General features: G+C 37.7%; 1 protein-coding gene across 1 annotated transcript in view; it reads left to right on the top strand.

Moving 5' to 3' along the window:
• The first annotated feature begins 210 nt into the window (after nt 1–210).
• Nucleotides 211–26,062, top strand: part of LOC124605819 (cationic amino acid transporter 3-like) — a 122,236-nt gene continuing 96,384 nt past the window's right edge. Inside the window, exons 1-2 of the mRNA XM_047137735.1 lie at nt 211–259; nt 5,463–5,702. Coding sequence (XP_046993691.1) covers nt 5,471–5,702 — 232 coding nt within the window. The 5' untranslated portion in view covers nt 211–259; nt 5,463–5,470. The remainder of the gene's footprint in view (nt 260–5,462; nt 5,703–26,062) is intronic.

Genomic DNA, 26,062 nt, shown 5'->3' with positions numbered 1-26,062 from the left:
CTCCCTCTCAAGGTATCACATACTTCAACAATTCTGTTTGCTACTGATAAAATGTGTGCTACTTCAGGCAAGTTGCATCAAGATGAGAAGAGATAATGTTTAATGTTGTGTAGCTATCATTGCTATCACTGAAAGATAACAATTGGTCAGATAAACTAATTCATTTAACTACTAAACGTATTCATTACAGTGTCTGGTTAGTTGGTAATTTCACATCAAGTGTGCAACATATTTCAGCCCTATTCATTAGCAGCTACAGGTAAGTGACCTAAAGATTTTTGTAAGTTATTATTAAAAGCATTTTATTTCATATAATGTTCACCCTAATTATCTTCCATTACTTTTCTTTCTGCAGTCATGGGCATTACTTACCATAAAATATTAGCAAACTATTGTATTTCTTGTCTACGTTACACAAGCAATTTCTTAAATGTGTGGAATAATGTGAGTTAGTGAAGGTGTAATATTATCACCAAACTCATATATAAGTCAATTACTTGCAAACACATAGGCCTTTGTAAATTGCTACACATGCAATACAGACATAATAGTTTGCTTACGGCACATTGATTTGAGTGTAAGGCATATGAATGGATCAAAGACATCCATCTTGTCCTTTGTCCAAAACTATGCAGATATTAAGCATTACTCGAGTCTTATGTATTTTAAACACAGCATTGAAGGCTTTACTGTCCACTGTTGACAGCACTATTGTTCGATGAAGTCTATGTCTTTATTGAGGCCAATTAAAACTACCAAGAAATCAAACAACTAAAAATCTGAAGTAGATAATGCAGTAGCAAGAATTTATTTTATATATTCTGTTGGACAGAAAAGATAAGGAGCTCTAAACTGAACTCATCTGATGGGTGAAAGAAATGGTACCCAGTGATAGCAGCAGATATACACAAATGAAAGATGATAAAAAGACTAGATTTCAGAACCAGTTGTTCTCTCATCTCAAAGTATGGTAGATAAGAATTACAGCAACTGAAATTATTTAGATGGAACACCCAGTTTTGTGAGGACAAATAGTGTAAAATGAAAAATCAACATCCTGAAACAATGATCCCACATGTTGAAGTCTTATCAATGTAATTATATAAGAAGAAAACACAGTTGAGAAAACAAATAAGTTGTGTGAGAGATTTTCTGGCCCTTCTGTATGTAAGTAGGCCTACTGACCAGCAAATCTCTCATATTTTGTTATCGTAATAATTTTATTAATACATGCCTTGTTTTCTGTAAATTCCACCATGAAAGAGATCCTTCAGGGATGAGCAACAATTAAAGTAGTACCTTAACAGGCAGAAGCAGCAATTGCTATTTGTGTAAATGATATTAAAAATAAATTAAATTAGTGCTAATCTACTCACACTGTTATTTATGTGGTTACTTTTACATTCTTTACAAATCAGGATATTATGTGTACTAGTAACAAAGCAGGTGCTTTGAAAAAAGATACTGCTTTTCCTTTTACACTACTCAGCTGCTGTTTCTATCTAGTAGGTCATACTAAGTATTTGCGCAGCTACACCAATCTGTGTTTCCTGCTTTGAATATTTTCAGAAATGTTTAATGTGAACATTATTATTAACTGAAACTACAGGTCTAAACAGCTATGACCACATTGTGTTGGAAAACAATTTCAGGATCCTTTACTTCTTCCTCTAGCAACACTTCTGTCTTACCATTGGTCATAGAGAGAATCATAAAAGGGTTGGTCATTATCTTAAGATATAGTGTTTGGTGTTACTTTGACCTATTACCACATAATGTCCCAACACACCTTCAATTATGCATTTTTGTTTTATTTCTCAAATATAAAAAGTAACATAGAGTTATTATTTTCTATGCATTTTGGATGAAGCGCAGACAATAAAAAAAAAAAAATCAGTGCCTATAATATGAATATGTAACTATTGTTACCACTAGAGCACAATAGGGCATATAGATCTGTAAAAGTTGGGACAGGTACTTTTTTCTACCAGTGACGTTGAAACTTGGTGTGTATGGATGCCAGTTTGTGGGGTTTCCTAAATCTCTCAACATGAATGTTGATGTTGGGATTGTCTACAGTATCACTACCATTTTCCTCTCCCATTCTTGTCCAATCCAAACTTGTACACCATCTCTGTTGACTTCATTGTCAACAGATTATCAAACTTCAATCTTTCAAAAATGCAAAGTACAGGCTGGGATAACATCAATATTATGAAACGGGTAGACTGCTAATCACCACACTGAGCAGGCGTTCAGTCATGGACAGGCATGTGTGCATGTGAGTTGTGCTTTTGTGAATGTGTATGTGTTTTCTATTCCCAAAAATTGCCTTTTGGCCGAAAGCTTCAATGTTCGCCAGTCTTTTCATTGTGCCTGTCTGCAACTCAGCATCTCCTTATGTGGTGACTAGCAGTCTTTACTTTTCATAATATTATTAGATCTCAGTCCATTTCACTTCCACCAGTACTATGAAAATGTTACAATTTCCTTGTCCCCAATGACTCCAAAACTGATACACATCTATTACCTCACTTCCACTATGTTGGTTGAATCTTTGAGAAGACTTACCACCCTCGTCCAGTATCATAATATGATGTCAAATAAATACAGTAGAGTCATTTCCCTCCATACTGCATCCATCGACACCACTAGGAAAGGATGACACTGCAGTCAGTCCATCTCTATTTGCCCCTTCAATGGGCATAACATGGAACCTGACCTTTTTCAATTGTGTGAGTACTATCCTTGCATGTGTGCATTTACTGGCCCAGTACAATATTTGATAGACATCTACTAGCCGGCCGGGGTGGCCGAGCGGTTCTAGGCGCTACAGTCTGGAACCGCGCGACCGCTATGGTCGCAGGTTCGAATCCTGCCTCGGGCATGGATGTGTGTGATGTCCTTAGGTTAGTTAGGTTTAAGTAGTTCTAAGTTCTAGGGGACTGATGGCCTCAGAAGTTAAGTCCCATTGTGCTCAGCACCAATTGAATCATCTACTCTTTCATCAAATCAGATACAGTTGTTGTAGGGCAAATAAATACAGTAGAGTTGTTTCCCTCCATACTGCATCCATTGACACCACTAGGAAAGGATGACAGTGCAGTCAGTTCAGCTCCATTTGCCCCTTTTTTGGGCATAACATGGAACCTGACCTTTTTCAATCATGTGAGTACTATCCTTGCATGTGTGCATTTACTGACTCAGTACAATATTTGATAGAACATCTACTCTTTCATCATATCAGAAACAGTTGTTGTAGCATCAATGTTTTCATATTCAGTACATGGGGTGCTCAACAATGTTGATGCTGCGATCTGTTGACTAAACAATGTCCGCAGTGTTGCTGGTGTGATAGCCACACAGGATGCCTTGATGGTTTCTCGTAGCATGTTCAGTGCAGCTGGTGTCCTTTTATAAACTCCATTTTTCAAGTTCCCCCATACGTAGAAGTCAAGAGCTGTGTGGTGTGGAGACAATGGTGGGTACTCAATAGCTCCTCTTTGACTTATCCATTATCCAGGTAGCTTTTCATCTAAGTAGGTTCTGACATCTCTGTGGTAGGGAGACAGAGTACTGTCTTGTTGTAGGTAAAATCTTTTATTTCCAGACACCTCTCATATGGCACGTAAAATTGATGTTTGCAGCATAAGAAGATACACTTCATCATTTATGTTACCTTCGAGGAAGAATGGGCCCATCAAACTGTGTGATGAAGACTACACCACACTTTAATACCCAGTAGATTAACATGTTTCCCCACATGAATGTGAGGATTTTCAGGAACCCAGTACATGCCGTTATGGTACTTTGCAGTACCATTTAGTCTGAATTGTGCCTCATCAGACCAGATAACTGTCACCGCAAATCTTTCATCCTCATGAAGCAAGCCTTCAAATTATTTGCAGTGATCTTGGAAAGCACTCTTTCCACTTTAAAGCCTTCAGAATTCATTGTACACATGATTGGCTTACGCTGCTTCACAGATTTTTGAGATGACATTGTGAAATGTTGCAACAGAGCAGCACTGGGGGGTTAACTTGTTGATGTTTTCTGTTGCCCAGACCTTTCTTTGTGCACATACTGAGCAGTACCATCAGCTTCAAATTTAATCCAAATATGATAAATTGTTGTGCATGTTGGTGGCTGAGTTCCGCAAACATGATGCTGTTGCTGTTATACCTCCATTGTATTTTCATACTTCATTTAATACGGCCTTGTATTGCTCAAACGCGAGTCTTATGTCACTCATTGCTGCACTCTCATCTGCTGGAAAATGTGCACCAAGATCTGTTGAGAAAACAATGGACTCCACTACCATACAAAACTGCAATCATATGTCAATTTGTTTGAAAGATATTAACTATCAAAGAGTGTCTATATTTTCATGTACTGCTCTGTATTTGAATAGTGTATAGAGACTATGCCTTTTGAAGAATGATTTATATTTTATTTTTTAATTTCTGATGATTATATTACAATATAGTTGTTTGATCACCAATATAATTTTTTATTTATCATCTCATTACACATTTCAGTATAACCATCATGAGATCTGTGGTACAAAACATACAATATAAGACAAGATAGTAGCAATGCGATGAAGCAGAGAAACATATTTGTCCTATATTGTATATTTATAAAGTACCACTTACTGGATGATGGTGTTATCCCAAAACACATAATGAAATGGTAAATAAAAAACTATGTTGGTGACCAAGACGAATGTATTACCATTCAGTGCTAAAGATGGTCACAGGTCTCTGCAGAAGCATGTGGTCTGAAGTGAATAAATAGCTAAATAAAATTTTTGGCGGTTATTAGTTTTCTGAAATCTTTCTGTGTTTATAAAAATTGTCACAGCAAAATACAAGGCCTTGGAAAAGGATACAATGGTTATTTGCAAATTGTTTTATATCTTAATATTTGTTTATTTTGATGTTGCTCATAACTGTAATCAAAGTGTAAATAAATTGTTTTTCTAGTCAAGTTCAATAGTTCTCAAATTACATCCTTTGTATTGTAGTTACAATATTCCTCTAGCATTTGGTTATTGTTGAAATGAGTCATTTGCATGGTGAATATGCATAAAAATGTGTCATTGCATTTTACATAAATGAAAATAATTTTCTGTTGCAACAAAATTCCACATGTCCTATGTCCTAATGGAAAATTGTCTTGTGTCACAACTATACTCAACTCTCACTAGTCCTTTATCATGATCCTGGTAAAAATAAATAGACTGGACTACATAAGCTAGCCCTGTAACTTGTACATCATTATAAATAATTAAAATTGAATGTGTACTGGCTCTGTAATTTTCTGTTAGTCATAGACAAATATTATTAATCCATGAAAAGATTTTTTGTGAGCCAAGAAAAATAATGACTATATGAACAACAATATTTCTGTGTGATGTATTAGTTACAGTTATGATTTTATGTTTTACTTATTTCTGGCAGATTTCAAGATGTTTCCATCTTTAGTGAAGAAAATGACTAAAAAAAAGCAGTTTGATGACACTAATATTTCTCAGAGTAGTCTAGCAAGAGTACTTACACTTTTTGATCTCATTGCACTGGGTGCTGGCAGCACACTTGGCCTTGGTGCATATGTCGTGTCTGGATCTGTGTCAAGAAATGAAGCTGGTCCAGCAATAGCAATCTCATTTTTCATTGCAGCTGTAGCATCATTGTTGGCAGGTAATTAAAAAAAATTACCATTATACTAAAAATTGATTCCATGATTTTATGAATACACAGGCAGCTCAGAATTAATCTATATTTCATTAAAAAGAACTTTAACAGATGTGGACTGAAGCCAAGTATAGATTATAAGCAACGTGGTTTCAGTTGCCTGAGACTGCAGTTGTGTGTTAGAGTTGCATTTGTGTGTGTGTGTGTGTGTGTGTGTGTGTGTGTGTGTGTGTGTGTGCGTGTCTGTGTCTGTGTGTGTGTGCACACTATGTGTGTCTATTGTTGATGAAGGCCCATGGCTGAAAGCTTTAATTGTGAGAATCTTTTTGTTGTGCCTCTCTGTAACTCAGCATCTCCACTATATGGTGAGTAGCAAATTTCCTCCTATCCAATTGCTACTGGTTGTTTATGAAGAACTTACAGAAGTTTACACTTCTTCTGGGACAATAGATGTAAAATCTTAATGAATTTCTCACTGTGCATAATGATCTAGAAGACTTTGAAAACTATTGAGTGTAATAAATGTTGCGTCTGAAGCATTTTTCAATGTACCTTACTCCCCTATGTGGTACAAAATTGGGAATGTATCAGGAAGTATTCATTCACACATCACATTCCAAAAATCCCATCATGAATGAGAGACTTCAGTTGTTCACAAACAGGTTCCATGGTGTAGCAACTACAGTTGCTGCTTGGCAACAGGTGGCTCATTGGTTTGACTTCTGTCTCTTACAATTAATTCTCAAATAACATTTGTGATTACTGGAAGATCTTGGGAGTAACTTTTTTTATCTTCATCCCTGCACCACCCTACCCCCTTTCACAGCTTACCCTCATTGTCAAATAGATAATTCCTTGATGCCTCAGGATGAGTCCTATTAATTGTTTCCTTCTTTTCATCAAGTTTTGCTATATTTCCCAATTTGATACAATACCTCCACATTAATTGACCAATCTACAAATATAATCATTAGATTTATCCTATTCCCTTCTAGTCTGAACTATTTATAGTCCCTGTTTCACTTCTGTATAAGGCTACACTTCAGACAAATGCTTTAAGGAAAGACTTCCTAACATTTAAAAATATGCCTCTTTCTCATAAATGTTTTTCTCACTATTTCCAGTCTACATTTCATATCCCTTATACTTCAGCCTTAATTAATAATACTGCTGCCCAAATAACAAATCTGATCCACTGCCCAAATAACAAATCTGATCCACTGCTTTTAGTATCTATTTTCCTAATGAAATCCCTTAGCATCACACAATTTAATTTGACTTCATTCCATTGTCCTTGTTTTATTTTTATTGATGTTCATGCTATAGTCTATATTCAAGGTACTATCCATTCTGTTCAACTATTCTTACAAATCTTATGCCATCTCTGACAAACAAAAATGTCATCAGCAGAGACTGAAGTTCTTATTTCTTCCTCCTGACCTTGATTCTTTCTCCAAATTTCTCCTTGGTTTCCTTAATACATTGTTCAATGTATGGATTGAATAGCTTTCAAATGTATGGTACCCATATGGGGTAGAAGTAACCGGAGATATTGAACATACACAGAGAAGAGCAGCACAGATGGTCACAGGTTTGTTTAATCTGTGGGTGAGTGTCACAGAGATACCAAAGGAACTGAATTTGCAGACTCTTCAAGCAGACATAGACTATCCTGAGAAAGTCTGTTAACAAAGTTTCGAGAAATGGCTTCAAATGACTGCTCTAAGGATGTACTACAACCACCCATGTATTGCTTACATAGGGATTGTGAGGATAAGATTAGATACCACACACACAGAGGCATTCAAACAATCATTCTTTCCATGCTCCATATGCTAATGTAAAAGGAAGAAACCCTAATAACTGGTACAATGGGGTGTACCCTCTGTCATGCACCTCCAGGGGGTTTCAGAGTATAGATGTAGCATTTAGAAACTTGTTTCTTCATCATGGGAGGGAGAGGAGGGAGGGAAAAATGGCAAAAGAAGCGAAAGTGGATGCAGGTCACTCACAACCTATGTTATGAGGCATTGTGGGGAAGATAAGCAAAGATTGAGTAAACAGCTTAAAATGAAGTCAAAGATAATTTATTGTAAGTAGTGTGCAAGCTTTGAAGCAAAGAAGATAGTCTGATACGTGTATATGAGATGAATAATATTAAGTAACAAGGGAAAGATAATGAATCACAAAGTAAATAATGAAAGCGGAATTGGGGGCAGATTGAAACACACACACACACACACACACACACACACACACACACAGAGAGAGAGAGAGAGAGAGAGAGAGAGAGAGAGAGAGAGAGAGTGGGAGCATATACATGCGCACCTATATCTATATACTACACACATGTGTGGAGAGAGGAGAAAAGGGTACAAAAATAAAAGAAATAAGTAAACGATCAAAGAGGAGACAAGAGCAGAGGTTAATGTAGGTTGAGTCATGGGGTGGGGGGGTGGATGGAAGGATTTGTTGTAGCACAAGTTCCATCTGTGTTCCTCCACTGAATATTGGGCATCCCCCATGCGGACAATTCGTTTGTCCCCATTCATGTGCTCAACAGTTTGGAGGTTGCCATACCAATGTAGAATGGCTTGCAATGAATGCATGTCGGCTGATAAATGATATGTTGTTTTGATATTTCACTTACGGCCTTGCCTTGAATGGTGTAAGTTTTATCAGGGGTGGGGCTAGAGGAGGTGGTAGTGGAGGGATGCATGGGGCAGGTTTTGCAGCACAGTCGGTAACAGTTGTAGAATCTTTTGAGTTGGGAAAGTGGTTGGAATGTTGTAGGGTCTGACAAAGATGTTGAGGACATTAAGAGAATGATGAAATACCACTTTGGGTGGCATAGGGAGGATATTGTGGAGGGATGATCTCATTTCAGGGCTTCAGCATAACTGTAGGGACATAGCACCTGCTACATACATCACACGAGCCATATGCATCCTCCCATGCAACACCATTCCTTCACAATTGCACAGATATGAAGTTGTGGTCCAACACATCCTTTCATCCCACCACTCCTAAACTCATCCTACATTAAACTCTGTTCCTGTCTCCTCTTTGATCATTTATTCATTTATCTGAGAGCTTAAAAGTGGAAGATAGGATAATATGTGAGACACTACTGAAACATCGCACACGAATAAGTAAGAGTGAAAAGCTAAGTACAGTGTTTGTAACAATGGTGGGGGGTGGATGGTGAAAAATAGACAGGTCAAAAAATGAAAGATGTTTAAAACTAAAATGGAATGAAGAAAGGAGTAGTTACTGTGTAGAAATACTGAGACAGAAGGATTTAATGTAAATTAAGGCCAGATCAGTGGTGAGAACCAAGGATATGTTGTAGCACTAGTTCCCCCCCCCCCCCCCCCCCCCCCCCCCCTGCAATGTTCTGAGACACTGGTGTCTGGGGGAAGAATCCAGATGTTGCATGTGGTGAAAAGGCATCAAGATCATGACTGTCATGTTGCAGAGCATGTTCTGCAACAGGGTATTGTGTGATGCTAGTATACACCCCTGTGTCTGTGCCCATTCATCCTAACTGATAACTGCATGGTAGTCGTGCCAGTGTAAAATGGCAAACAGTGTTTACATAACAGCTGGTGTATGACATTTGTCATTTCACAGGTGACTCTCCCTTTGGTAGTATATGTTTTGCCAGTTACAAGGCTGGTATAGGTGGTGGTATGAGGATGCATAGGGCAAGTCTTGCAGCAAGGACAGTCACAGGGGTAGGAGCCATAGGGTAGGGAGATGGGTGCAGAAGGAGAACAGGGTTGGACAAGGATATTGCAGAGCTTGGAAGGGTGATGAAAAACTATTCTATAAGTGTGGTGGGTTGAATCTCATACACAATGGGTCTCATTTCAGGGCATGATTTTAGGAAGTCGTGGCCTTGTCAAAGCAGCTATTAATACATTCAGGAACTGGATAATACTGAGTGACAAGTGATGTGCTCCGAAGTTGTTTTTTGGAGGGATCAGCAGTGCCAGGATTGGAAGTGATGGCACAGGAAACCTGCTTTTGAACTATGCTGCTGTGGTAATTATGTCCAGTGAAGGCTGAGGTGAGCAAGGTGGTGTATTGATGTAAAGACTGCATCCAAAGCAGGGTCTGAAGCTTTTCTTCAAATGCCAAGGCTATGTGGGAGGGAATGTTTGACATGGAAAGGATGGCAGCTGTCAAAATGTAAGTACTGTTGTTTGTAAGTAGGTTGAATGTAGAGAGAAGTGTGTAGTGACGATGGGATCAACATCAAGGGAAGTGGCATGGGATTTGAAATGGAACCATGTGAAATTTAATTTGGAGGAGATACTGAGAGGTTCCAGGAATTTTAACAAGTCAGCCTTATCATGAGTCCTTATGGTAAAGATGTCATCATTTTATCTAGACCAGACCAGGGACTGAAGCTTATGGATCCCAGGAAAGCCCGCTCCAAGTCACACATGAAAAGGCTGACATAGGAAGGAGCCATCCTGGTTCCCATGGCTGTACCCCTGATCTGTTTGTATGTCTGCCCTTCAAAGGTGAAGTAATTGTTGATAAGTGTAAAGTTGATTGAGTTGAGCAGGAAGGATGCCATAGTTGTGGAATCAGGTGGGTGCTGACTGAGGAAACGTTCAGCAGCAGACAGACCATGCACGTGGGGGATGTTGGTACACAGGGAGATGGCATCAATGGTGACATGCAAGGTGTTTGGTGGAAGTGGGACAGCCACAGATTTCAGATGATCTAGGAAATAATTGGGATCTGTAATACAGGAGGTGTTGGTCAACTAAGGAAAATATAAATTCAATGGGTGCTTTGAAGTCAGTGACTATAGGATGGCCAGGATGAATGGGTTTGTGGATCTTAGGAAGAAGATATTGATCAACTAAGGAAGATATATGTTCGGTGGGTGCTTTGAAGCCAACAACTATAAGATGACCAGGATGGTTGGGTTTGTAGATGTTAGGAAGAAGGTAAAAGGTAGAGGTGCATAGTTCAGGTAGGGTAAGAAGTTCTTTGAATTTAAGTGTAAGTCCAAGTGAGAGTCCTGAGGTTTTTAGGAGGGACTGCAGGTCAGTTTGAATCACAGGGGTAGGATCATGATGGCATATGCTTTATGTAGAGGTGTCAGACAGCTGGTGTAGACCTTCACTAACATATTCCTGTCAGTCAAGTAACACAGTGGTAGATCTTTTGTCTGCTGGGAGGATAATGATGCAGTCATCAGCTTTTAGGGAATGTGGAGCCTGAAGTTCCGTGGAGGACAGTTTAGGGTCATGTTTTAGGGACCTGAGGAAGGGTTGTGAAGCAGTGCTGGATGTGAAGAATTCTTGGAAGGCTTGGAAGTGTTAGTTTTGAGGTAGTTGTGGTGCATCAAGTTGGGATCATGGTGAGAACTGTTCAAGGCAGGGTTCAATGTCAGGTTTGCTGTTGGAAAGGTTTTGGAACTGGATTGCAGAGTGATATTTCCAGATATTTTTCTCACTTCTATATGAGATTTTCCTTTCTGCAGGTCATTTGTGTCAGTATTTTGCAACCCTTATTTGTTAAATTGATAGTTTGGTAATTTTCACACCTCTCAGCACTTGCTTTGTGTGGAAATGAAATTATTAAATTTTTCATGAAGTTTGAGGGCATTTTGTCTGTCACATGCATCTCATGCACCAAGTGGAACAGTTTTTTATGGCTGGGTTTCCCAAGGATCTTGATAACTTTGGGGGACTGTGGTCAACTCCAGGGGCTTTGTCTCTACTTAGGTCTTTAAATTCTCTGTCAAATTCTTCTCACAATATCATCTCTCAACCTCATCTTCATCTACTTCCTCATCTCTTTCTGTAATATTTTCCTTGAATTAGCTTCCCTTGTGAAGCCTTCTGTAAAGTGATTTGACATTTCAGCTTTCCCTTCTCTGCTTATTACTGGCTTGGCACTGGAGCTTCCTGTATTCATATAGCTGCTTCTCTTCCCTCCAAAGATTCCTTTAGTAGGTGGCATTAATCCTCGGTTATGCTTGCTTTGACAGCCATGCATTTTTCCTCTAACCAAGCCCGCTGAGCCGTTTATAGACATCTGTGTTCCCTTTTGCATGATTCATTTACCAGTTAAATTCAATATCCCATGTTATCCAAGGATTTTTACTGGGCCTTGTCATCCTGCCTATTTGATCCTCTGCTGCAGTCATTATTTCTCTCGCGAACCTAACCATTCATCTTTTGTTGTATTCCTTTGCCCTGTTTCAGTGAGTCACTGCCTAATGCTCTGTTTGAAATTCTGTACAGTCTCTGGTTCTTTCAATTTGTTCAGGTCCCAACTCCTCAGTTTCCTACTTTTTGCAATATCTTCAATTTTAATCTACTGTTCGTAACAAATCAATTATGGTTTTGCAGTTTAAAATTTCATTTTGAATTCCCTGTCCTACAATTATACGATCTATCTGAACCTTTCTTGTGTCCCCAGGGTTCTTCCACACATACAAGCCTCTTTCTTGATTCTTAAATCAAGTTTTAGCAATGATTAAATTATGCTCTGTGCAGAATTCTACCAGTCTGCTTTCCCTTTCAATTCTTTCCCCACAGTCCATTTTCTTCTAATATTTTTCCTTCTCTGCCTTTTTCTACAGTTCATTTTCCCATCACAATCACATTTATTATTTAGGAAAAAGCTGCTCCATTTGCTGTGAAGAACTTTATATAATTCACTACCATTTTCTGCATTTATATTATGTCTTTTTCAAGCGGTTCTCAAAACTGCCATAAATATTATAGTTATTAGAGGGTGAAAAAACTAGATTTACATATATATGAGTACAGAAGGAATATAAAAGTTGTATTATACTGTAGATAATCACATCCAAATGATAAAAATACAAGTCAGGTGGATTTAAAATGTTACATACCCAATGATATTATGAGGCATAGAATGTCTCAAGACTGTTTAATTTATTACATAATACATATTCTTGAAAACTGGCAAAATATAAAGCCTGGAATTGGTTGTGGACTACATAAAGTCCTATACAGCAACTGGAACAGTTTCTTATTAATTAAACAATCAGTTGTGGAATCATCATATGGAGAAATTAATAATTTAATTGCTGTTTCCCTTGGCTAGGTGAACAATTTCTTTCATATAATGATGTATTGTTTAAATTTCTTTGTATATAGCGAAAATAGACTTGTTTTGCTGTTGTGGTTGCGGGATTTTTATCTATCTTTGCTGCAATAAATTATCCACTGTGCTGTTCTGTTCCTATTTTATTCATTATTAGACATAGTCCTGCATTAATCCTATTTGATTTTGTGTTTATAACCCAAAACTTACCTGACCAAAACTCATGGTCTTTCCATCACTGCACTTCACTAATTCCCACCGTATCTAACTTCAACTTATCTATTTTAATATTTAAATTCACTAACCTACTTACATTCCATACTATGACCTGTAGAATGCCAATGTTTAATGACAACCACATTCTGAGATTTTAATGACGAACAGCTTTACCCACAGAATATATTACACAAGATGATCATTAAACCATACAATAGTGCTGCCCAGAAAAAATTTCATTTGCAATTTTCCTTTGCTTTCATCTGTTGACTGTACCAAAATAATGGTTAATGCTACAAGGCCAGGTCACTCAATCATCCAGACTGTTTCCCCTGCAGCTAAAGAATTTTGAACCTAATGGAAAAGCTGCTGCCCCCCTTCAGGAATCACAGGTTTTTCTATCATCTCCATATACACCTCTCCATTGCAGTTGCATGTACATCACATCTATCTACATTGTTTAAGAACACAAGTCACTCAACCTTAACCCTGCAGTGCTCGTGCTCTAAAAAGAAATGTAAGTGGTCGCATGGATTACATATGTATGCCATTCTCTCAACTAAAAACTGAGGCCACTGAATTTTCAGATATTTTTATTGAATGTTTTAATGTGTTACCCATAGTAATGTTCATTAAAACCTATCAACAAAGCGTATACATATGACCTCATATTTGAAAAAACAACAAACTTTTCACAGCAAATCATAATTCTAAGGAAAATAGCACCATTGGCTTTGATTTACTTTCAAAAAACACATATTTGTTTTAAAAAAAATTCCAATCGTGATTTTCTGAACAAGAAATACAGGTGATCTTGGAATTATTGGGGCAAACAAATTTTTTCACATGTTACACACTTTTATTGTACTTCTATTTCTTGATCTTCGCAGTCATAGCAGTGACCCACAGAACTACTCTGTGCATTCCTAAAGTTGCTGGCTGACTTTCTATGAGAGGAATGCCAAGAAAGTCCTTTATTTTGAAGGACAGACTTCTTGGCAACATTTTTTGTCTAATCTCCACTGAGACAAAGGTTTCACCCAAGACAAAGACAAGTCAATAAGAAAATCTTGACATTGGATAACAGTGTAGTTTTGGTTTGCTGCATAAATGCAAAATGCATTGAGGGCACTAAGGTTCAGCAAATCATAAAATACAGTAAGAGGCCATGTTCTTGAATTTCTGGATACGTCATAAAGCATACACATCTTATCAACTAGATCCACACCATTCTTTGTACAGTTGTAATGAGTTATTATATCTGGTTTCTGCTTAGATCCTGTGTCGGCATCAATTTTTGCATCATCGGGCATTGTTGACATCAAAATCACTACTCTGTTAGGTTTTGGCATGTAAGAAACCAATGTGCAGGGGAGGGTGGAAGCCAAATTTTGATGAATTAATTGGATTTCCTTTCGCCACACAAAATTCCCTGGGCGCTTGTCTTTTGTCATTCCGTACTGTGGCAACCATGGTTGTTCTATTTTCAGACAGCTGCTTGGCAACATGAAGTGAAGAGAACCAATTGTCCATTGTTATATTGATGTTTCTCCTGAACACAAGAGTATGACTCTTATTACCACATTGCTTCTTTTGTTACTCAAGTGATATGGCCCTTCTGGTTGTTTGCCAGCATGTATTTCCAAGTTGAAAGGTTGAAAGTATAGGGGTAGTGAGCATCCACAAGTGCAAATACCTTCTCTCCATATTTTATGGGCTTGCTGGGAATGTACTGCCTAAATGGACAGTGTCCCTTGAATTCCAAATGTTGTTCTCCCAAAGTCATTTCAGCACTCGGAACAAAGTACTGTTGAAAGTTTACAAGGAACAGATCAAATATTTCATGTACTGGGGCCAGTTTGTCAATTTTTGCACTCACTTTGTGATCATCAATATCTTCAAATTGCAAAGTCCTCAAAAGAAATTTAAGTCTCTGCTCAGACATAGTCAAATAAATTGCATCAATTCCAGTATGTTTTATGTGGTCAAACTTTTGGCTTGTGCTCGATCAACTTATTTTCAGCATGCCACTTGTCAAAAGAATCCCAATAAGTCCCTTTATTTCAGATGTATCTGTTTAACATCTCTCTCTCTCTCTCTCTCTCTCTCTCTCTAGAAAAATTATTCTTGATGTGGTCTATTTTTATGTTAGTGTATTTGGTTATAAGATAAATGATATTATCGTCCAAAAAAAGGGAAATGCAATCTTCGATAATAGTTTCCTGTTGCGCAGTTCCTTTAAGACCAGGAGGAACATATACAATGTTATGAGCTTTAGTTCATCCTATATTGAGAGGAGGAGTCTTTGACCAGATTGTGTCATCTACACCAGTATAAAAATCAACCCGTCTGCTTCTCTGGGATGGTTCATCACATGAAAAGTCAGGACTGTTATCAGTTACCTCACTTGGTACTTCTCCCTCTTGCTCGGACTCAGATTGATGGTCCTGCTCTTCCAGAATATCATATTCATCATTAGAACTTGAGTCTGGAATATCTTTCTCATCCTCAGTCTCCTTCAGCCATGCCAGAATCTGAACTTCTTGCCTCTGATCCACAATTTACATAAAATTCTATGAAATTCTACTATTATTTCAAATATTTATACATTGTAAAACAACAATGAATAGATGTAATACATATTCCAACAAATAAGTGGAAAAAGTAGACTAAGGAAAAAACTGTTTTTCGAAAATACTTACATAACAGGCCCCATGGACCACAGTGGTAGACTGCTGACTTTGACGAGGTCCTGTGAAGGAACTACATGTGACCATCTCTCGCACAGAAGCTCGAAGCATTGTTGCTTCTGGACTTCCAAATTTATTTGAATTTCCACATGTGGATTACATATGTAATCCACGCAACCACTACAGGATTAACAAGTTGCACAGCTAACAGGGGGATCAACAGCCATGCATGCTGTCTGGGGATGCTGGCAGTTCAGCTCTGTGTGTAATTTCATGTGTATGCCAAAGAAATAGAAATTTATTTTAAAGTGTCATTTCGTTTTGCTGATCCTGCTTTCATAACTTTTACCTGATTCTAGATTGTTCATGACATGGTTTGGTGGAGACACTGGGTACCTAGGACACTGACATTGCTATGGCTCCAATAAGGTTGTGCAAAAGTCATCACATTCATAAGCAGAATTCCAAGCACAAGCAGTACATTCCTTCTTAGTCTGCATTGTCAGGATACCAATAGATAGAAAGCGTAGATAGAAAGCATAATTGTGTTAAGTGCACATCATACATCCAGCAATGTAATCAGGAAATACTGGCCAGGATCTGACAAAATCGGTAAAGGAATTCAATTAAGTCACCAAATATACAACTGGCCATTAGAGTGCAACATTATAAAGAATTACAAAAAGAAAATTTTATCTTACTGTGCATGTACAGTATTGTAGGATGAATGCTCGACTAAATTTTTAGGTGATTTTGGAGTAAGCATGGTGCATAATTTAAAACACAGAGCTGTAACCTCTGTTGGCAATAATGGCTCTAATCAGACTGGGCAATGAGTCAAACTGAGCCTGGGTGATAGATCTGGGGACAGCATTCCATGCTACTTCAGCTCTGTAGCACATTTCAACAATGATAATGGATGGCATGCGCTGGTGTGCCAGTCTTTCAATATCCCATGACCTGATGTTTTCAATATTGGTCAGTTCTAGAGAACTTGCTGGATGGGGCAATAGTCAAACACTCTCTGTGTTGAAGTAGGTCGGGCCAACATAGGCCACATGTGGTCAGGAATTATCAAGCTGAAAGCTAATGTCTCAGAGACCTTGAAGATAGGGTGCAGAAGCATCAGGAATATAACACCTACTTTGCAAATTGTAGTGGCAGTCAAAAATAAAACACTTAAGGCATTCATGAGCCTACATTTACTTCTGGAGGAGGTCAGGTGGATACTACAAAATACACAAAATATTAGATCACTTTATTAAAACTTGAACAATATGAAATACTTAATTTGGAAACAATCCAGATCCACTGAAATGTCATGTGTATTTGTTACTGTCGCTGAACTACATTTCACCGCTTGACACAATACAGAATGATAGTCTCATCTCAGTGTTCAATTGGTGATAAACTTTGATACAATTCCAACTTCTAATACAACTCACATTGCTGAATCTGAAGTAAGACGATGATTGCAGACTGGGCTGAGTGACACTATGCTATCATGTAAGTAATTTTACAGCAGCAGTGTCATAAGGTATCTCTTGAGGCATGTCTTCATTGATGTCTCTCATTTTTTGCTGCATCAGGAAGAGACTGTCCTTACTTGTGTTTCCATCATGAGGTACCAACTTTGCTGTGGAATATGGTTCTTCAGACAACGCAATACAGAATTACCAACTGTGTGAACCAGATTTGGTTGTGTTGTGTATTCAATGACTCCCCATACCATCACACTATCTTCAGCACTCTATGTGTGGCAAAAGGTATCAGTAAATATTCTGATACTATTTAGGTATTTGGCATCCATAAAAAATAAATGAAATTACCCAGCTTTCTTGAAAATTTGCAAAAAAATATGGGACAGTTTACAGACAGGCACTCCTAGCTGAAAGAAAGCACTCACAAACGATACAGTATTGCTGAAGCCAGAAAACAGAACCAAGATGGAACATTATCATGGGGGAGACAACAAGTATTGGGGAAAAGCACCTGAACTCACACATTAAAAAGAAAGATGTACAAATAAGCTGTTGAAATGAATTAGCAAACTATGTGAATGGATACTTCAACAGCACTGCTAGAAATTACAGCAGTAATTTCCAGATACTGCTGTTTTACCCATTAGGGACTAGCCAGCAAACACATTGGTGCTCCTGCCAAAACCTGAGATAGAGGTTACACATGTAGTACATCAATTAAAAAATTAAAACTTCTGCAGATCTAGATGAAATTCCAGTTTGCATCCTTGAAGAATGCACAAAAAGCTTAAAAGTACCATTAACAGAAATAATTAATTTATCATTAAAATCTGGCTGCTTTCCCAAATATCTGAAACAAGCTAAAGTAGGGCTACTACCTACCTATACTCAAGGAAGGTGAGGTGAATAACAGACCAATTTCAGTACTTTCTTCCAATTCTAAAATATTAAGAACAATAATAACAACAAATTAATGAACTATCTGAATAAACATAATATCCTTCACAATGAGCAATTAGTTTCAAGCCCAAAAGGGGTACAGAGTCTGCTGTTGCACATTTTACAGAAGTTATTCTTGAAGCAATGGACAAAGTTGGGAAGGTAACTAGCATCTTCTTGGATCTCTTTTGACACTGTTGACCACAGAATCCTATTACATAAACTACACTCTCCAGTCACGTTAATTTGACCATCTGTTAAAAGCCTGAATAAGCACCTTTTGCATATCAGGCCACTGTGAGACATGCAGGAAGAGAGTCCTGAGGTTCTGGAAGGTACTGACAGGGATTTGGAGCCATGGTGGCTCCAGTGTGGTCACCAGCTGCACTAGGTTTCTCAGTTGGGGTCCATGGCGAGAACAGCCAACTGAGATGGTCCCACAGATTCTTGATTGGGTTTAATTCCAGAGAGTTTGATGGCCAGGGGAGTTTGGTAAAATTATCCTGGTACTCTTCAAACCACCCACGTACACTGCAAACTGTGGACATGTTACATTATCCTGTTGGTAGATTCCATCATGCCAAGGAAAAACAAACTCCATGTAGAGTAGACATGGACCCAGGGTTAGATGCATAATTGTGTTGATCCATTGTGGATCACCCAGTGAATGCCACAAAAACATTCCCCAGACCATAGTGCTCCCTCCTCTGACCTGGACCCTTCCAATGATTGTTGCAGGGGGTTTGATTTTAGACATTTCATGCTGTACATTCCAATGGCCATCTGTCTGACAGAGCATAAAATGTGATTCATCTGAAAAGGCCACGTATCACCATTCAATGGACATCCAATTGTGGTATTGGTGTGCAAATTTCAGCTTCTTTGCCAATGGGCCTGCTGCAGAGGCCCATATGCAACAATGTTCACTGAACAGTCATTGAGGGGACTCTGTTGATAGCACCTTGGTTCACCTGGATAGTCAGTTGTGCAGCTGTCTGCACATACACATCTCTGTAGTCATCCTTCACCAGTGTCATCTGTGGCCTGTGGTGTACACAGCTGCCTTGGCATGAATTTTGGATAGTGCTGTTTGGCCATGCAAAGTATACTTTAACCATGGTGACACGCAAACAGTTTGCAGACTTAGCAGTTATGGAAATGCTTCCATCCTTGGCCCAAAAGCCAATTATCATGTCCTTTTGGACGTCATTCCATTTCTGCATTACCACAACAGCTGTACTCCCTGACAAACTTTATATACCCTCCACTGCTAGTGCTTCCACTTGCTGACTGTGAATGGTTACTGCACATTGACATCAAACATAGGCAAATGTCAGATTAGTGTAACTGGACAATGTAGAAATATTAGGAATAAGAAGTGTGGCAAATAAGTGGATTGAGTCAGATTTAGAAAATAAGTTGAAAAATAGATTGCTACTTACTGTAAAGATGGCATGTTAAGCTGCAGACAGACACAGTTACAGGTAAAAGACATTTACATGAAGCTTTTGGCCACAACTTTCATCACAAAAAAGAGAAACACACAACATACATTCATACAAGTAAGCACACCTCATGCACACATGACTGTCAACTCCAGCAGCTCCCACTGGAGCTGCCGGTCATGTGTGCTTGAGGTGTGAGTTTGAGGAAATGGGGAGAGCTATGGAAAAGTTTCCCAGAACCCAGGGTCAGAGGAGACTTACCGGATGGGATGAGAACGAAAGACTGATTGTTGGTACCTGCACCAGATGACATTTGAAAACCTGAGAACTTAAAGGTGAAAGATATGGCAGTAAGTAAGACAGGATTTACTGAAAAAATATTGTAGAGAGTCAATAAGAGAAGAAATCTAAGTGCACAGTACATCATAGAAAAGTGTTTGGGGGAAGGATAGACAGGTTGGAAAGAAAACAATAAAAATATAGAAAAATAAAGTGGAATGAAGGTAAAGAGTAGTTGTTGAAAATAAATGCTGAAATAACATAAAGTTAGGGCAGGCAAGTGGCAAGAACACTCCACATTTCCATAGCTTCAAAGTGAGCTTTCTCTTGTTTTGCCAATGTCTAGGTTTCACATCCACATGTTGGGACAATCCATAAATATGTCTGTACAAACCACTTCTTAGTGTGGAAGGTGGTGCGCTTATTCAGCAGAAGGTTCCTCTTATTTTGGATGACACTCTTCCCCAGTGGTATTCTTCTCTTGATTTCATTGAAACATTCGTTATTTTCCCACACATTGCTATTGAGTTAGCAAAATTCAATTGCTTTCTCAAGCTGCTCAGTACCTAGTTGTATGTTAGTCTTATATCCTCCTCCTTTCTTCCTTTCTTGCCTATAAACATGACTTTTGTCATCTTGTTCTTTATTTTTGGCTTTATTACTACTTGATTTCAGATCATAAGCATTTTATTTATTTCCTTCTCTGAGTTTATCACTAGTGCAATATTATTAGCACATCTGATGCAGTGATTATACATACCATTAATTTTGATTCCAATCATTTTTTTCATTGTTGTTATTGCCTCCTTGATGAACATATTAAATAGGTAAGGTGGCAAACAGCACTCCTCTCTCACTTCTCTTCCAGTTTTTGCTTCTTTTTTGCTACCATTAATATGCTTAAAGTTATATATTCAAATTTAGTTGCCTGTCCTTCCAGGCATGTCCTCTTTTGCACATTTCTTTATATAATAACTTCCCATCAACCATATAAAATGCCTTTTTTCAGTCCATAAATACTATATGTGTTTTTCTGTTTACTTATAATCATCTGTCCAAAATTTCACCTTGTGCTACTATTGCTTCCGTCATTCCATTCCTGATCTGAAACTAAAATGCTCTTTGCTTAAGTTCCAGTTTATTTGCATTGTAGCCTGCTCTGCAATTACTGACAATAATATTTTTATACCTGTGACAGAAGGGCTGGTGTTCTATAATAATTTGTGCAGTCCCCTGCATTTGCCCCCTTGGGTAAAGCAATAGTTCTACTACTTGTGAAATCAGTGGTATGATGACCTCTTCATAACATTTAGATAGCACAGTAAAAAATTTACTTTTGATGTTATCTCTACTTTTTGTAGGAGCTCTGCAGAGAACTCATCTTTGCTCATTGCTTTATGTGATTTTAATCTATTAAGTGCAAGGAAGAACTCATTAACAGTGGTCCCTTATTACTTTCATTGGTTGCTTTTTCGTCTTCAGTAGACTATTTCCATCCATCACTCACAGTTTCTATGTCAAACAGCAGCATTCCATTTTTTCCCTCACTATGTTATTCTTGGTTCTGTGCCTGTGCTGCAACAATTTAATATTGCAATAAGCTTCATCCTCTTTCCCACATTTACAATCATCATCTGTTTCTTTTCTAATTTTTTCCAGACACTTTTCTTTCTCTAAATGGCAAAATGTTGTTACCTTGTTTTTAATTGTTTTGTACTGATCAGGCCTCTTTTCTTTTAGTCTGTGCTTTTTGTCAATAAGTTACAATATTACTGAGATCATTCAAGGCTTCCTACATTCTTACTTCCTTATTCCTAATACATCTGCAGTTGCATTTGTTATATTTGACTTTATAGCATCCCAGCTGCTTTCTTCGCTGTCTGATTCCTTTCTTGCATGCTTGAATTCTGGCACAATATCTGCATCTATCAATTTATATATTGCTTATTTCTTTTGATATTTCAGTTAGTACTTCTTAAATCTGATGTTGCACTTCATCACTACAAGTGTATGATCAACTTTGGGCAGACAAATTTGAGAAACAAGCAGGTTAATGAATCCAATAGAGCAGAAGTGATGGCAGAGGATATCTTGATTACTTCTTACTACTTACTGTGGGCATCTACTACACTCACATACATGGTACTGGAAAATTCCTCAAAATCAATTTTGACACAATTCAGTACAACAGATAATATTTTATCTCTGACAGTCTCTTTGGAAATTTCTTTAACTGCAATAGGGACTGTAGTGGTTCATCTACTTTTATTCTTTGTTGATTGTCCTCAGTGTTGACATACTGACTGAAAAAAAGGGGATGGACATACAGTACTGTCTACTGTAAATGATGCAGCCGACAGACGCACAGTTATATTTCACAGTCTTTTACTTTCACTTTTTCACAACCTCCCAATAATACACAGATACATATGGCCAGTGCACTGTTGTTCTAACTTCCCATAAGCCTCATTAATAGTTAGCAGGTGAACATCCACATACTGCTACAATAGTTTCCTGTTGAACATTTACGAGCAGTAAAAAATGTAACCACAAAGTTCACAGTTCTTGAAGAATAGAAGGGTACACATGAAGCAAACACTGTCAATGTTTTAACACATGGCCTAATTATGTAACACTTATTACACTTTTAAGTTGATGCATTGTTGTCGTTCTAAACAACACAGGTTCCTCATCTGAAACTCGGCTGTGGACTGACTGCCTAGTGACCAAAAATGGGGCCCTTATATATCATCACAATAATAGGTACTGAAACTACACATTGTTCAAAGCTAAATTTACAGAAATTATGATTAAAACTTAACTCATTAAATTAACTGAATACATCAAAAAATTGTTCCTTTTTAACAGTTTCTTCTGCTGCAAGAGTTAGGCCAAATTATGTGTTTAAATGATGAACTTCACAAATATAAGTATGCAAACAATACTTTGGACAAAACTGTTAATTGCTTTGGAATTAATTATGGGTTGGCTTTGCTAATATGTTTACAAATAGAGTTAGGCCAAATTATGTGTTTAAATGATGAACTTCACAAATATAAGTATGCAAACAATACTTTGGACAAAACTGTTAATTGCTTTGGAATTAATTATGGGTTGGCTTTGCTAATATGTTTACAAATAGAGCTAAATAGATGCTTTAAGATTACTAGTATTTTGTCTTCCAAATGTTTGTAATTAGTACAGAATTTCTATTTGTTTATATATCAACAATAGAATTTAAGTTGTGAAACAGTTACTGTTTCCACCCTGTAACAAAAGATACTAACTAGGAATAGTCAAAATAAATCAGAAAATCAATCACATACATAAAACTAAGCACAAAATTAGATCTGATGTTATATTCTTTAAAACTGAGAGCCAACCTTTCTCTGTTATGAAAATACAGATTATACTCACCTGTGTTAATGGTAATTAGTTCAGAAATGAAAAACGAATTTAAAGAGGCTGATGGCAAAACAAGAGGGGAAGTAAAAATATCCCAGCTTGCTTTGTCACAGGCACTGCCAGGTATGAGGAAATTTAAAATATACAGCAGTATTGTTAGGTTCAATTTGTTCAGGTAATGACAATTTTGATAAACAGTCAGCATTACAATTTTCATTAGTTTCATGATATTTCATATTATAGCCATACTGAGATGAAAAGGCAGACCAATTTTGCTGTTTCCTATCACAACTGGAAGTCAATGAAGCTTTGGAACTGAAATTATAGATGAGTGCCTCATGTGTAAAATGACACCCTCTTATGTACAAATCTTTCTGCATTACACTCCTTACAATGGCTCTAGTCTCCTTATGTGAGGTACAATAATTCTTTTCTGCTTTGCTCCAGATGGAACTGACAAACATTAGTGGTCTTTCAGCCCATAAAGAAAGACAGGTCAAAGACATGCACCCATGTATGACTCAGCAGCATCACAGGCTAAAACTAATGGCAATACTGGGTCATAATGACACAAAACTTTTTATGACAGCATCATACATTTGGCATCTTTATTATCACACTTTGCTTTCCACTCAGACTCCAGTTTGCTAGCATGTGAATACAGAGGACTTAGGATTCTAGACAGGTTTAGTAAGAATTACCATCATAGTTTGTCATCACAAACTGACAGAATCTGAGTTTGGGTTTTTGGTTTTGGAGCTTTCTGGGCGCTTCTGTTTTTATTTTGCTAGTGTTAAATATATTTTAACAACAATATGAAGTCAGTATTCCACCTTATTTTGAAAAAAATTACTTTTTTTCAGTTTTTGCAATTAGTCCTACATTCTGATACTTTTAAATTCAAATAACTACATGGAATCAACACTCTGCTAGGAAGCAGTCTGTGATGACAGTATCATCAAGACAGTACTATAAGATCAACATGAATATTATCCATTTTTCTTTCCATATGCACTATCTGATCAAAAGCATATGTAATTCAGAATTGACCATTGTTGTTGTTGTTGTGGTCTTCAGTCCTGAGACTCGTTTGATGCAGTTCTCCATGCTACTCTATCCTGTGCAAGCTTCTTCATCTCCCAATACGTACTGCAGCCTACATCCTTCTGAATCTGCTTAGTGTATTCATCTCTTGGTCTCCCTCTACGATTTTTACCCTCCACGCTGCCTCCTGTACTAAATTGGTGATTCCTTGATGCCTCAGAACATGTCCTACCAACCTATCCATTCTTCTTGTCAAGTTGTGCCACAAACTCCTCTTCTCCCCAATCCTATTCAATACTTCCTCATTAGTTACGTGATCTACCCATCTAATCTTCAGCATTCTTCTGTAGCACCACATTTCAAAGGCTTCTATTCTCTTCTTGTCCAAACTATTTATCATCCATGTTTCACTTCCATACATGGCTACACTCCATACAAATACTTTCAGAAACGACTTCCTGACATTTAAATCTATACTCGATGTTAACAAATTTCTCTTCTTCAGAAACGCTTTCCTTGCCATTGCCAGTCTACATTTTATATCCTCACTACTTCGACCATCGTCAGTTACTTTGCTCCCCAAATAGCAAAACTCCTTTACTACTTTAAGTGTCTCATTTCCTAATCTAATTCCCTCAGCATCGCCCGACTTAATTCGACTACATTCCATTATCCTTGTTTTGCTTTTGTTGATGTTCATCTTATGTCCTTTAAAGACACTGTCCATTCTGTTCAACTGCTCTTCTAAGTCCTTTGCTGTCTCTGACAGAACTACAATGTCATCGGCGAACCTTAAAGTTTTTATTTCTTCTCCATGAATTTTAATATCTACTCCTAATTTTTATCTTGTTTCCGTTACTGTTTGCTCAATATACAGATTGAATAACATCGGGGAGAGGCTACAACCCTGTCTCACTCCCTTCCCAACCACTGCTTGCCTTTCATGTCCCTCGACTCTTATAACTGCCATCTGGTTTCTGTACAAATTGTAAATAGCCTTTCGCTCCCTGTATTTTACCCCTGCCACCTTCAGAATTTGAAAGAGATTATTCCAGTCAACATTGTCAAAAGCTTTCTCCAAGTCTACAAATGCTAGAAACGTAGGTTTGCCTTTTCTTAATCTAGCTTCTAAGATAAGTCGTAGAGTCAGTATTGCCTCACACGTTCCCATATTTCTACAGAATCCAAACTGATCTTCCCTGAGGTCAGCTTCTACTAGTTTTTCCATTCGTCTGTACAGAATTCGCGTTAGTATTTTGCATCCATGACTTATTAAACTGACAGTTTGGTAATTTTCACATCTGTCAACGCCTGCTTTCTTTGGGATTGGAATTATTATTAAATATTGACCATTAGGTGTTACAATAGGTGGACCCACCAATATGAAAGGGAACAGAAAGTGTTATACTTCCAGTAGAAGAGCAGTAACAGCAATTGGATCAGTCATTGATTTTAAACATGGACTAATCAGTGGATGTCACCTGAGTAATAATCAGAGACACTTAAACCATTCTAAAGTTGCCCAAGTTGACAGTTGGTAATGTGATTGTGAAATGGAAATATGCAGCAACATACATGCCTAAACCAAGACCAGACAGATCTCATGTACTGATTGACAGGGACTGTCAAATATTGCAGAGGGTGATTGGAAAAAAGTTAATGGAAGGAATCTTTCAAGAGTTTCAAAATGATACCAGCAGTCTATATATGTTATAAATGGTCGACCAGGTCTTCATGAGCCACACATTTTCTGTAGTCAGTGC

The sequence above is a fragment of the Schistocerca americana genome, chromosome 3 (assembly GCF_021461395.2).
Source record: "Schistocerca americana isolate TAMUIC-IGC-003095 chromosome 3, iqSchAmer2.1, whole genome shotgun sequence".
NCBI lineage: Eukaryota > Metazoa > Arthropoda > Insecta > Orthoptera > Acrididae > Schistocerca > Schistocerca americana.
This window is presented reverse-complemented; position numbering and strand designations above follow the sequence as displayed.